At 45.3% G+C, this 12,755-nt stretch overlaps 1 protein-coding gene across 1 annotated transcript; it reads right to left on the reverse strand.

The window, feature by feature from the left end:
- Positions 1-1,777: 1,777 nt before the first annotated feature.
- Positions 1,778-11,287, reverse strand: TTR (transthyretin). Its single transcript, XM_075533015.1, has 4 exons — positions 11,219-11,287; positions 9,442-9,572; positions 6,021-6,156; positions 1,778-1,990 (listed from the first exon to the last, which is right to left on the reverse strand). Exons 1-4 carry the CDS (start codon positions 11,285-11,287, stop codon positions 1,883-1,885), a joined length of 444 nt encoding a protein of 147 aa, XP_075389130.1. The 3' UTR covers positions 1,778-1,882.
- Positions 11,288-12,755: the final 1,468 nt, after the last annotated feature.

The following is a 12,755-nucleotide window of genomic DNA, read 5'->3' on the forward strand; positions in this document are numbered from 1 at the left end:
CACTGAGAATTGGGGGGCGGTTTGCTCCAGCAGCACAACCTCTCATTCACTGACGGAGAGTTGATTCTGACTCATCTCCATCCTACAGGACAAAGTTGAATTGCCCTTGTGTATTTCCCAGACTCTAACTCCTTAGGAGAGTAGAAAGCCTCCTCTTTCTCTAGAGGAGCCACTGGTGGTTTCTAACTGCTTACCTAGCGTATAGCAGCCCGGTGTGTAACCTACAACACCAACCTAGCCCACCTTGATACTCCTATTCTTTAATATTCAGAATCACTGACCGTTCCCCCAATTTATCAAGTTGTTTTCAGTTGGCCTTGCTTTGCAAACTCTGTTCTCTCTGTCAAGATTATCTTCTCCCATTTCTATCTGACAAACGGTCAAGGCTCAGATTATTATTATTATTATTATTAGCTACTCTTGAGCCTGACCCTGACTCATGACAGCTCCCTACATACTCTTTTAATTGATTGTGTGGTTATGTGGCAGTAGATTGTCCGGTCTTTCTGCCTAATATGGTTTTTTGTTTGTTTGTTTGTTTTTTTCAGGAGAATAGGTTCTACTGCAGCCTATTCAGCATCATAGCAACACGCAAGCCTCCAGGGACAGTGGTGGCTAAACTTGGTGTGTGGGTTGGGAATCAAACTCAGGTCTCCTGCATCAAAGGTGAGAATCCCACCCCTGAACCACCACTCTCCCCTGGACTCATGTTGATACCTGTCCTGCGAGTCTGTCTCTGATTTCTCCGTGCTCTTTGCTGCTCCCTTTTTCATACGCCCATTCCTGATTCCATCATCTCCATAAAATCATGCAGATATAGTTACTGATTCCAGAAACTGTGAGCTCTGTACATGCAGACCTTAGGTCACATCCTTAATGTTGGTAGCGCCTAAATAGTGCTGGGCACAGGGCACTTTCTCCGTCCATGGACTTCTGACTAACCCATGCTGGTGACTCCGTTCTAATTAATAGAGATCCCCATAGGACAGAGTGCAACTGCCCCTTAGTGTTTCAATGGGGTCATCTCTATGGAAGCAGACTGTCACATCTTTGTCCCTCAGAGCAGCTGGTAGGTTTGAATCACAGACTTTGCATTAGCTGCCCAGCCCGATGCATACCCCACTGTGTGTGTCGATCCCTGAACCCACAGCACAGCCAGATTTCAGATGACCCCACTGCCAGCAAGTGAGTTCTGACTCATGGGGTTTCTGTGACTCGAAACTTCCTGGGAGCAGAGAGCTTCATCTTTCCCCCTGGGTACATTCGGTGAACTTGAACCCCAGGCCTTGTTCCTAGCAGCCAGAGACACACCCACCTTGCCACCAGGGCTTCCCATAAGGCTGCTCGAGTTGCAGCCTTTATTCCTTTGATCCCAGGATGTAATTGGTCTAAATTGGATTAGTGGCTTTTCATTAGGGCCCGGGATATTCCATTAGGGTGGTACTATGCTGCAAATCAGTACCAAGATGTAAAAGCAATGCATGCGAAATGAAGTGGGCCCTGCAATTTGTCTTCCGCGATTCGCTGATGGGTGGTGACAAAGAACAGCTTTCAGCAGGTGTGCTTTCCTGGTTGCCGATTGTGTTTAATACGTACTTTGCTTGAAAGACCTTGGGAATTTGACTTTCCCCAGAGGTCTGGCCAGAGACATTGGCCAGTCCTTCCGCTTCTCTGTAAAACACGGACTCTTTGAAAGGACAGCGAGGAAATGAAAATGCAGGTTCAAATGAACTGGGAAAAGCTTTATCAGAAAGTACTTTAGAAACTCTGCCCGAGATTCTAACATAGCTTATAGAGTGAAAACCCTGCTTTAATACAAACGGAATACTGTCGGTTAAAAGCACTCCTGCCCTTCCTGCAACCCCAGGGAAGGTGGAGGCCCTCACTCCTTGGGGTTGCTGACGACGGCTGTGGTGGAGTAAGAGTAGGGACTAAGCAGAGCGGCGATGGTGTAATGGCGGAGCCCAGAGTCGTTGGCCGTGAACACCACCTATGAGAGAACACAGACAACGTCTGATGTTAACAGAGTCAAAAAGCACACCATCGGACCTTGAGCCCAGTGGTTAGCTGGTGCCCAATCAATGTTAAAATTTTAGTACTTTTTGCTATTTTCCCAAATAAGCTCGCAAATTGAGGCAGTGGAGCCAGGGACATTAGAATAACAGTTCTCCACTACAGCCTACATGCGTATAGTCAGGTCTCTTATTTTGTAAATTCACAGAGAAGCCACAGGGAGCTGAAATGCTCGTGCCCAGTTTCTCAGTTTACAAACAACTGACATTTGGTAGGAAGGTGGAGGAAATGTGGAAATGGATAATTAATAAGACTGCCTGAGAATAGTGAGCTCTCAAAAGCAAAACAAAACAAACTGACACCCTGTATAGGGTTTCTGGGCTGTAAAGCTTCATGGAAACAGCTAAGCTCAACTTTCTCCCTTCCAGCAGCGAGCAGCACCGTGGTGGGTATGGGTCACAGACCTTGAGGTTAGCTGTCCAAATGCTTCCTCAATAGTGCCACGAGAATGCTTATCTACTTCCAGAACCTGAACCAATCAAAACTTGATGTACCCACTGGGCTGCCAATGCTACTTTAGACTTAGATACTTAGAATGTTAGAGCTGGCAGGAAACGTCGCTCCCATTTTACAGATAAGCAAACCAAACCTCTGGATTAGAGTGCCATGCTCAAGTTCATACAGTGACCGAGCTGGGCCAGAAAGGAACGCTCTTGCTGTCAAGGTCAGACACCAATCCCTGGACTATTTCTTTACATTTTCTAATAAGAACAGGAATGTATTTTAATGCACATAAAAATGCAATATGCATTTATAATATACATTTCTACTGTATACATAAAACATAATTGAATGTATATAGAATGTTATATACACTTTCATGGATACAGGAAACAAAGTGCACACTGAAAGCATTTAGCGTCCTGGTGAAGTGCCTGGCTGCTAACTGAGAGCGTGGTGGGTGGAACCCACCGGGCAGTGGTGCTAGAGGAATACCTGCAAAGAGCAAACAGGGGAGCTTAGACCATCCTTTGGGGAAATTCTTTTCTATGCATCATCCTCAGCGCAATGACTTCTAACAACCACAACCATTTACAACACAGAATGTGGAAAACCATATTGGAATTCTGAACTATCCACCCGTTGGCTAGAGATAAGTTCCTCTTTCCTTGTGAAATTGTTGACCCAATGCTGTTCCAGTTACGCGCATCCTACATGCAAATGGAGCGCAACATCTCAGACTTGGAGACTCTGGGGGGGGGCTCGGGTTCCCAGAGGGAGGGAATTTGGGATGCATCTGGCTCAGAAGCTAGCTGGAGATCAGGGAGGAAGTGTGGACTTTTACTTGTTTCACATTCAGGCACTGATTGGATCACTGGACATACCCTGGAGAACCACTTTCTGTTCCAAGTAGTTTTTCAAAAGGCGATCTGGGCTCCCAAGCAACAGGACTTGGGGGTGGGCGTGGGGCTAATTACGCCAAAGTAAAAAACATTATGGCAAGGAGAGGAGAGGAGAGGAGCACTTAAGAATCTCTCCTAAGGAGAAAGGACACTTCTGCAAGGCCATGTCTCTGGAAGTGCCTCTGAAAAAGGAACCTCCAGTCCCACTCAGTTATCCGGTGTTGTCACACAGAGACACGCAAAGGAAGTGGTTTCAACGAACAGACATTTATGGTCTCATGATTCAGGAGGTTAAAAGTTGAAACTCGGGCTCTTTCCCGGTCTATTTCCGTTCTAGTCATTGTTAGCACTCCTTGACTTGTAGCTGTATCTGCCTCCCTCAACCGCCTTCCTCTTCCCCCTGTGAGTCCCTAGTTCTAGTCTGAGCTCTTGATGACTCAGCTGTGATTAGGGTAGGAGATGCTCTACTCTCCCATGGCTTCATTAATGTAGCCAGAGACCCCTTGTTCTCACAGGGTCATTTTACAGGCACGGAAGTTAAGAATTTGAACATTTGGGGGCGGGGTACACAATCGCATCCACAGCACACTCATTCTTTCGAAAAATTGCAAATGGCATAATCTGTATTCAAAAACCCGTTGAGTGAAGGGGTCTAATAATTCCAAGGATGTGTTTCTCCTTTTCAAGTGAGACTGAGGAGGAGGTGACTGGTGTTGAAGCAAATCTGTGGGGCCACTTCTCGGAAGGAGTTGGCAGCAAGGGAAGGGACTTATGGCCAAACCCACCAGGGACCTGTCACCAAGGTGAGGCCTTGAGGGTCACCTTTGACTATTTGCTCTGTCATTCCCTTCATCGACCCAGACTTCAAGTTAGGGTGATGAATCTGCCTAGGATGTCCTTCCTCCACCCCTTCCCTTCCATTCCAAGGGCAGGCATGCGTTTTCAAAATGTTGCGTGAATACTGACAGAAAGTAAAACCAATGGGGAAGCCGCTATCTATGTGATGGGCGGGGTCGCTGTGAATGTTTTCAGATGATACCAGCAAGCTGAGACCAGACTGGACTGGTTCCCGGGGAAGATTATCTCTAGCGACTGAGATTCTAGTGGAAAACATCATGTGATGGGAGCTGTTTCGGTCCCAGGCTCAGTGCCTTCCTGCCAGACTGAGAGGCAGCTAGCAAGATACTTCCTGATCGATAGGGCTTTCTTTGTGGCTTGGGGACCTCCTGAGTCAAACAGAGCTCTATGGTTTCCCTGGCAACACTGCCTACCAGAAAAAGACAGTGTTTTATCAGTTGACCATCCCATCCATGATTAAGCCAGAGAGGATGGTTCCCTATCATGTCGAGGTACGTTTGATGCAATTAGTGATGTTTAATTCTGTACAACATGTCTGGATTCTATTTCCACGGCAGCCATCTGGATTAAATGACTGAAAGAATTAGAGACAAAAAGTAAACAAGAAAATTGGGCCCCTGTATCAGTGATTGAGATTCTCTAGTATCTCATAGGGGCCCTGGCATTACACCACTTGTACAATGAACACCCTAAGCTATGGACCAAGAGAGCGACAAGTTTTACTGTGACCCACATAGAAACTCCATGAGTTGTACCCGGTCACAGCTGGCTAGTTACTATCCGATCACTGAAAACCCAGCTCCCTGCCATCGTTGCCGACTCAATGGCACTGTAGGTCAGGATAGAACTTCCCCGGGAGCTGCTGAGACTGAACTTGTAAGAGGGTAGAAAGCCCCATCTTTCTCTCAAGGAGGCTGGTGGTTTAGAAGGCTGCCTTTGCAGTCAACTCAGCGTGTAACCACTATGCCACCAGGGCTCCATCAAGCATAAGAATGGAGTATCTAAAAGCAACTTTTTTCCAAAGCCTGGATTTTCCTCGGAAGCTCAGCCCATCGTGGGCCCCTCCCTTTACACATGACTTGCATAAATTGCTTACGTTTCTAAGGCCTCGCTTTCTTCATCTATAAAATGGGAATAAAAATAAGATCACTTCAATGTACTGTTTATGAGAATTAAGCAGGTCACCCATACAAAGCATTTACATTGGTGCCTGACATTTGATAACTGTTCTCAGTTGCTCTTATTATTTTGAAATTACCATTTCTACTTAAATCAGGAAGATGCTAAAGTAATGCAAGTCCACAACCACTTATCCAAATCTCTTGGGGGAGTTGGAATGTGTTTTGGAATTCAGAGATTTTCATATTTGAGAAATGTAAAATGGTACATGTATTTTTTATTTACCTAAAGCCTCTGTGGAGTCTGGAATTTTGCCTTATAATCAAGCATATGTACTAGGCAAACAAATAAATATTTGTATCAAATGGAATACATCAAAACTATAAATAAAGTCTTGTAATTTCAGCTTCTCTTAGCAAATGAGTTTTCCTGAACTTCGAGAAAACAAAAGTTGAAGTTGGCTTTTTGAATTTGGCAAAATGGGGTTGTAAACATGAGAACAGGGGCCTGTGCTAGTTCAGTGCTTCCCTGTGACATTTTTATGGTGTGCTAAATGCAAACTATGCATTTCCTAGCATTGAAAAACAAGGCCAACCCTCACAACTATGCAATGTCTCGTACACTCACCTCCGCATACTCATGGAATGGAGAAATGCCAACTGCCTTCCAGTAGGACTTGGTGTCCAGTTCCACCTTGTACACCCCTTCGACAAAGTTCTCTTCTGTGGTGAGCCCGTGTAGCTCTCCAGACTCACTGGTTTTCCTAGCAGGCACCAATGTCAAGGTTAAACAGGAAAAAGGGGCTAAGAGATTAAATAGCATGGAAAGTGACACAGATATCTATCTATCTATCTATCTATCTATCTATCTATCTATCTATCTATCTATCTATCTATCCATCCACCCATCATCTTTATTTCTTTCCTCTTCCTTCTCCTCCTTCTTCCTTCTTGCTAACCTAAAGGTCAGAAGTTCAAATCTGTCAGCTGGCCCAAATGAGAAAGATGCGGCAATTTGCCTCTGTAAAGATGTACAGCCTCGGAAACCCTATGGGATAATTGCACTCTTTTCTATGGGGTTCCTAGGAGTCAGAATTGACTTAACAATAGAGGTTTTGTTTATTTTAAGCATATGTATGTGACACCCTGGTGTAATGGTTATGATTTGGGCTGCTAACTGCAAGGTCAGCAGTTTGAAACCCCCAGTGACTCCTTGGGAGAGAGAGACTTTCTACTCCCCAAACAGTTATAGTCTCAGAAACCCATAAGGGTAGTTTCTAGCCTATCCTCCAGGGTCATTATGAGCTGGAAATGACTCGAAGGCTATGACTTTGGTTTTATATGTATAGGTATTTATTAACTCTCTATATAGTTATATATATGATGTATATATACCTTAACTCAGTCAGAAGGGGGAAAATTCTGAAACGAAACTACAGGAAATTGCCGGTGTTTTCACGTAGATTTTTCCTTTGTGGGAGCATGGCATAGGTATAAGGTTTCGTTGTTGCAATTGACTGGCTGACGGGTAGCTAATGACGGTTCCTGACTAGCTGCTGACTCTGCACCTTCCTATGACATCAAGTTATGTCTCCTCTAGCCCGTGGCATGCATGCGGGTTGCATAGATGGCATCGTTTGCACACACGGGGAGAACCCAAGGTACAAGAAGGGACTTGTATCTGACTTTTCCATAATCATTCTCTATGGAAACTCTTTGCTAACAACAAGGACAGGAACAAACTCATTTCTATACACAAGCACCAGCACAGTAGTTGATCCACTGAACCCCATCTCTAAGACACTGCAAAGCCTGTCAGACAGAAATGGAAGTCCTAGACACTAACTCTGACCCAACCCCACCTTCCTTTCCTGTTTCCCGAGAAGTAAAGTAATTGAACTATAACTTTTAAAAAAAGTGAATTAGCAAATACAAACTCAATTAAGAAACACACCAATGCAATAAAGTATCAATGAAACACACTATGGTTCCTTGAGGCTTCCTCACCTCCCACTACCATGACCCCAGTGCTGCTTCTCAATGCAGACTAGACCAGAACATGTACACAGGTATAGAAAGGGATGGAAGCTCACGACACATAGAATCCAGGAACAGGAGTGTGAATAGTGATACAAGAAGGGGATGGGGAAAAGGGGGAGAGGAAGGGAGAAAGGTGGAACCGATCGCAGTGATCGACATATAATCATATACCCCTCTACAGGGGAACAACAACAGAAAATATGGGGGAAGGGAGACAGCAGTCAGTATGACAGATGAAAATAATAACAATGTACAATCTAAAAAGAATGAGGGGAACGTATGTACAAACCTGCCTGATTCAACTGATGCATGGATTGTGATAAGAGTTGTACGAGCCCCCAATAAAACGATTTAAATAAATAAATAAAAGAACCACACCAAAGAAAATGGCCAACCAATGATGGGTAAAGAATCATGATATGGATCTCAGGATCCAATTAAACCCCACAGAATTCTTCAGCCAGGAGACATGACTACTTAACTGTTTTATTGCTGCCTAATGCTCAGGGTTTCTGGTGACTCTGAGTTGGTTTTCTTAGGGTTACTAATCTGCATTTTCTTGGAAATTCTTGCTGGCGGAGGGTGGGACACTCCAAGGAGATTGTAAAGCAGTTGATGAAGTGAGCAGCCGGTTTTTTTCAGCCTGATGTTGGGTGAGTGCCATATTCACCAGTGGCCGCACTTTGGTCTTCCTCTTCCATGTGATTTCTCACTGAGCTCCAGGACCCCACTGTAGGTGCTCCACCGGCCTGCTTCAGACAAACAGCCTTGGCATCTTGATCCACAAAATGAATCGTGGAAGGCAAAGGCCTTATTAACTCTCTCTTTCCACTCCTCACCTTTCTTTGATCAATTAACAGACATTGCACACCTTTCCAACAATTCGAAGATGCTAAGTTGATTCCATCACTGGGGAGGCCGTTTTCTTTGTTGTGGTTCTAATCGAGTTTGTGCTTGCTAATTCACTTAAAAGAAGTTACAGTTAAATTATTTTCTCCTAGGGAAGCAGGGAAGGAGGGGGAGGCCTGGTCAGAGCCAGTACGGATGATTTTCATTGTTTCGTCGATTTGCAGCATCATAGAGATGGGTTTCTCATGCTCGCCTGCTAAACTGGTACTTGTCTTGCATATAGAAATGAGCTTGTCCCATATTCATTGTTGGCAAAGAGTGACCAAGGATTCTTAACTTGGTATATATCCAGGGGCACAAGGATGGCCGGAGACATTTTTGTGGGTAAGTGCTTAAGTACATCCCTAGTGGACTATGGAACCCCGGTAGTGTGTTTGGTTACCACATGGTCAGTGGTTTGAAAGCAACAGCTGTTTTGCAGGAGACAGGTGAGGCGATCTGTTTCTGGGCAGATTCACAGGTTTGGAAACCTAAAGCGGTAGTGCTCTGTCCTAGAACTTCACTCTGAGCTGCCATCATCTTGGTGGCAGTAGGTTATGGCAATAGAACTCATGGCTTTCCTCACCTCCTTCAAGGGGTCTATTACCCTGAAGGGCTGCAAACCCCTTTTTAAGTGAGGGAAGTGAGTTCCTGGCTCCATCTTCCCCCCACCATCCAGATTTATCCTGAGCTTTATCCTCAGCTACTCATCCAAGGGCTGGCTGGTGAACCCACCCAGAGCTACTACAGAAGAACTGGTTGGTGACCTGCTGCTATAAAGGTGTCAGCCAAGAAGCCTGTCTCGAGCAGCTCCAGTCTGTAACACATGCGGCGTCCATGTGTTGGAGGGAACTTCATGGCGACAATTTGGCCTTCGTTGGGTCTGTTTCATTCCTTTCCTACATGATGCTGAACGGACTCAATGGCACCTCAGAAGAGCTCCAAAAGGTGCCCTGATCCATGCTCACTCCTCAGCTAAGCGAAGCAAGAGGAGAGATGCATCTTCTGCCTGCATTTTCAATCTACTTGTGGATTCCTTGGAGAAATATCTGAGCCTCTGTCTATAGTGTCAATGGGAAGATGAAGTGAAGTCCCACTGCAGGCCTCATTGGGCTCCTTACCCGTCAGCAAAGGGCTCCCAGGTCTCGTCTGCAGTCCTTCTGAACACCCTCACAGCCACATTGACAGCGGGGCTGCCACGGACAGCATCCAGGACCTTGACCATTAGAGGGCACTTGGAGGGACCAGAGCCCTGGACAGAGAGAAGACCAATGGGAAATCAACAGCACTGCTAAAAAGAAAAGGATTCATGATGTTTTCAGAAATCTGAATGAGGCAGGAAGTACATGCTGATCCCAGTTCCAGCACCATAAGTTTTGGCAATTAATGACCTTCCTGACTCAGTCTTACACAGACATAATTGTTTCCAAAACAAGAAGAATTTCTGCCTCAGAACATGCTTGGATGCCCTGGGACTTGTATAATTTATGACAAGGAAGAAGATAGATCCCAGAGAACGTTTGCTTTATTAAGCTTCTCTGTTTCAGTGGAATTACTAAAAAGTTGCAATGTGCCATGGATCGTAGTTTTTTTTCTGAGAGCCTCTTGTCATTTACTGCTATAGTAATTCTCTCTTACTGTTACTGCAGTTACATGCCAGAGTCGATTTTCACTCATAGTACCCTTACATGACAAAACCAGAACTACCTCATAGAGAACCTTCATAGGCCGCACAGTGGGTTAAGAGTTGGGCTAACCACAAGGTCAGCAATTCGAAACTACCAGCCGCTCTGTGGGAGAAAGATGAGGCTTCCTGCTCCTATAAAGATTTGCAGCCTTGGAAACCCATGAGGGCAGTTCTACCCCATCCTTCAGAGTCACCACGAGTCAGAATTACCTTCAATGGCAGTGAATGAGCGAGTTAATCTTTACAGAAGGAACCCAGTTGGTTCAGTGGTTAAAGGTCAGCACTTCAAACCCACCAGCTTCTCCACGGGCAAAAGATGTGGCAATGTCTTTCTGTAATGATTTACTGCCTTAACAAAACATGGGGTAATCTACTCTGTCCTATCAGGCCATTATGAGCATGAACCCCTGCAGGACAATGGTTTCCCTAATGGGGATCTTTACGGAGGCAGCTCTCCAGTCCTTGCTGCCCCAGAGCAGTGTCAGCCTCCTGGCTACTCACCAAGTGTTTCACTGTGTCACCGGGGCTTCTTTAAAAGGACGTCATGCCCCGTTCACAGGGTTAGCTAATTCCTCCAGAGCACTTCAGAGGAGACCTTGGACTGGAGTGTGGCTCACTGAGCGTTTTAAAGAGCCATCCAGAAACACAATCTGATAAACGAATCTCGTGCCGTTTTGCCCTCCACACCCACACAATACAAAAGGATGCTTTTCTAACACTTGAATAAGAATCACATTGTTACTGTCCTAACTATTTAAAAAAAATCATCCATTAGAGGAAATGATAATTCTAGATATGCCAAAGAAGTCCCTGGGAAAGGGGAGTGTGCAAACAGTGAACGTGCTCAGTGGCTAACCAGAAGGTTGGCCACCGAAAGGCACCGCAAAAGAAAGATCTGGCAATCTACTGCTGAGAAAGCAGCCATTGAAAACCCAAGGAGCCCCTGGCCACTCAGCCACACATGGGACTGCCAGGAGTCAGTGTCGTGGCACAGCAACCGCCGAAGCTACTGTCAACTCAACACCCCAAAGCACTGAAGGAGAGAGAGCTCCAAGACTTCAAACCACACAGTTCAGTACGCTCGGCAGGACTTCATTCTCCTTCTAGGTTTGAATCAATGATTTAAAAATCGATACTGTATAGTGTTGCCTCTAGCTGAAAGAAGCCACCCTGGAAGTTAGGAAAGGAACCTTAAAGGATCAAGCACTCACCACGAGGCCAGCCTCTGATACAAATACAAGTCCAGCGAGGCAGAGGAGGAGCAGGTGATGAGAAGCCATCCTGCCAAGAACCAGCAGACTCCTGTGCTGGCTGCTCCCCGCTCCGGGCTTTTATACTCGCTGCTTCCCAGCCAGGCTGCTTATCCCTGCCAGTCGACTGCAAAGCTGCTGATTCTGATTATTGACTTAGTCAACAAAGGGAGAATAAGTAACCCACACAAATATGAACCTTGCCTAGAGTAATGATTAAAGCCTCAGAGCACTAATTCCATGACATAATCTTAGCAGGCCATTTGACCAGCTCGATCACCCAAACAAAACAAAACAAAACAAAACACACACCTTCTCCCTGCTGGTTGGATGCATTGCCACTCTGGGAGGCCTTTTCTTCTTTATCTAGATCCACGCATGGTTCTCAGCTAGTGGATATTTTACCTTTCATGTGAGAGGATGCAAGTGGTAATTTATTTCAACTTTAATGATACTTGACCGCACAAGCTTTACTAGAATGCATTAGAAACACAACCACATGTGACACAGGTCCATGCGTCAACAACAACAACAAAACCTTGGCAGGTCGTACATTGAAAAAAGCCTATATTTTAGCCAAGCAGTCATTGGAAAACTTTGCTTAGTGATCATTTCTTCACATTTATGTCCGTGCACACGCATGTGAGTGTTATTTCCACACAAAGCTTGTTTCCAACTAAGGAATAATGGCATACTTCAAACTGGCATGAAATAACCTAAAATGTAGACAATCAACTTTTTTGGGACTGTGTCTCCTGCATTGGGTGTGCTAGAAACAATTCTAACCAGCTGTCTTTTGTTAAAATAAAAATCTCAAAAGTAAGAACTAGGACCCATGATTGAGAACAGATTTTTCTCCTCTTGACAGATTTACAAGACTAGAAGTTGTAAGCATCTGGTGATTCACTGATCAGCGATCACCTCTTCTGTGCATGCATGAGCGCATGCGTGTGTGTGGCTTTGTCAGCGCAAAGCATGTGGAGTAGAACTGTCTTACACGGTTCCCACTTTGCTGGCAGCAGGTCGCCACACCTCTCTCCCCTGCAGGGACTAGTGGATTCGAATCTCTAACCTTCTGTGGGCAGTGGAGCACTTCCGTTACTGTGGCACGAAGATGCCTTATGTGAGGCAGGTTTTTTGTCTTTATAGATAGAACTATGTAGAGGACATAGGAGAAGAGAGGCAAACACTCAGATAAATGCATGTTAAAGCGGATATCCTTCATGATACAGGGAGTGGTGAAAGACACAGGAAGGCATTCCATGCACTTGGAAATGTGTAGGAAAAGATCTTGGGAAAGCTGGTCCAGTACAGAAAAGCAGCAGTGCTTTCAGCTGAGAGCTCACCTAGGAGTGGAATGTGACTATGGAGTCAAACCAGGCAGAGTTCTGAATTTGGAGTCAAATGGCCTGAGTCCCCCAATACCTAGTTCTGCTGGCCAGTTTCCTAGCTGACCCTCTGAAACTTACTTAATCTCCCAGTGCCTCAACTAATACTG

This window comes from Tenrec ecaudatus, chromosome 15 (assembly GCF_050624435.1).
Source record: "Tenrec ecaudatus isolate mTenEca1 chromosome 15, mTenEca1.hap1, whole genome shotgun sequence".
In the NCBI taxonomy this organism is placed as follows: Eukaryota; Metazoa; Chordata; class Mammalia; order Afrosoricida; family Tenrecidae; genus Tenrec; species Tenrec ecaudatus.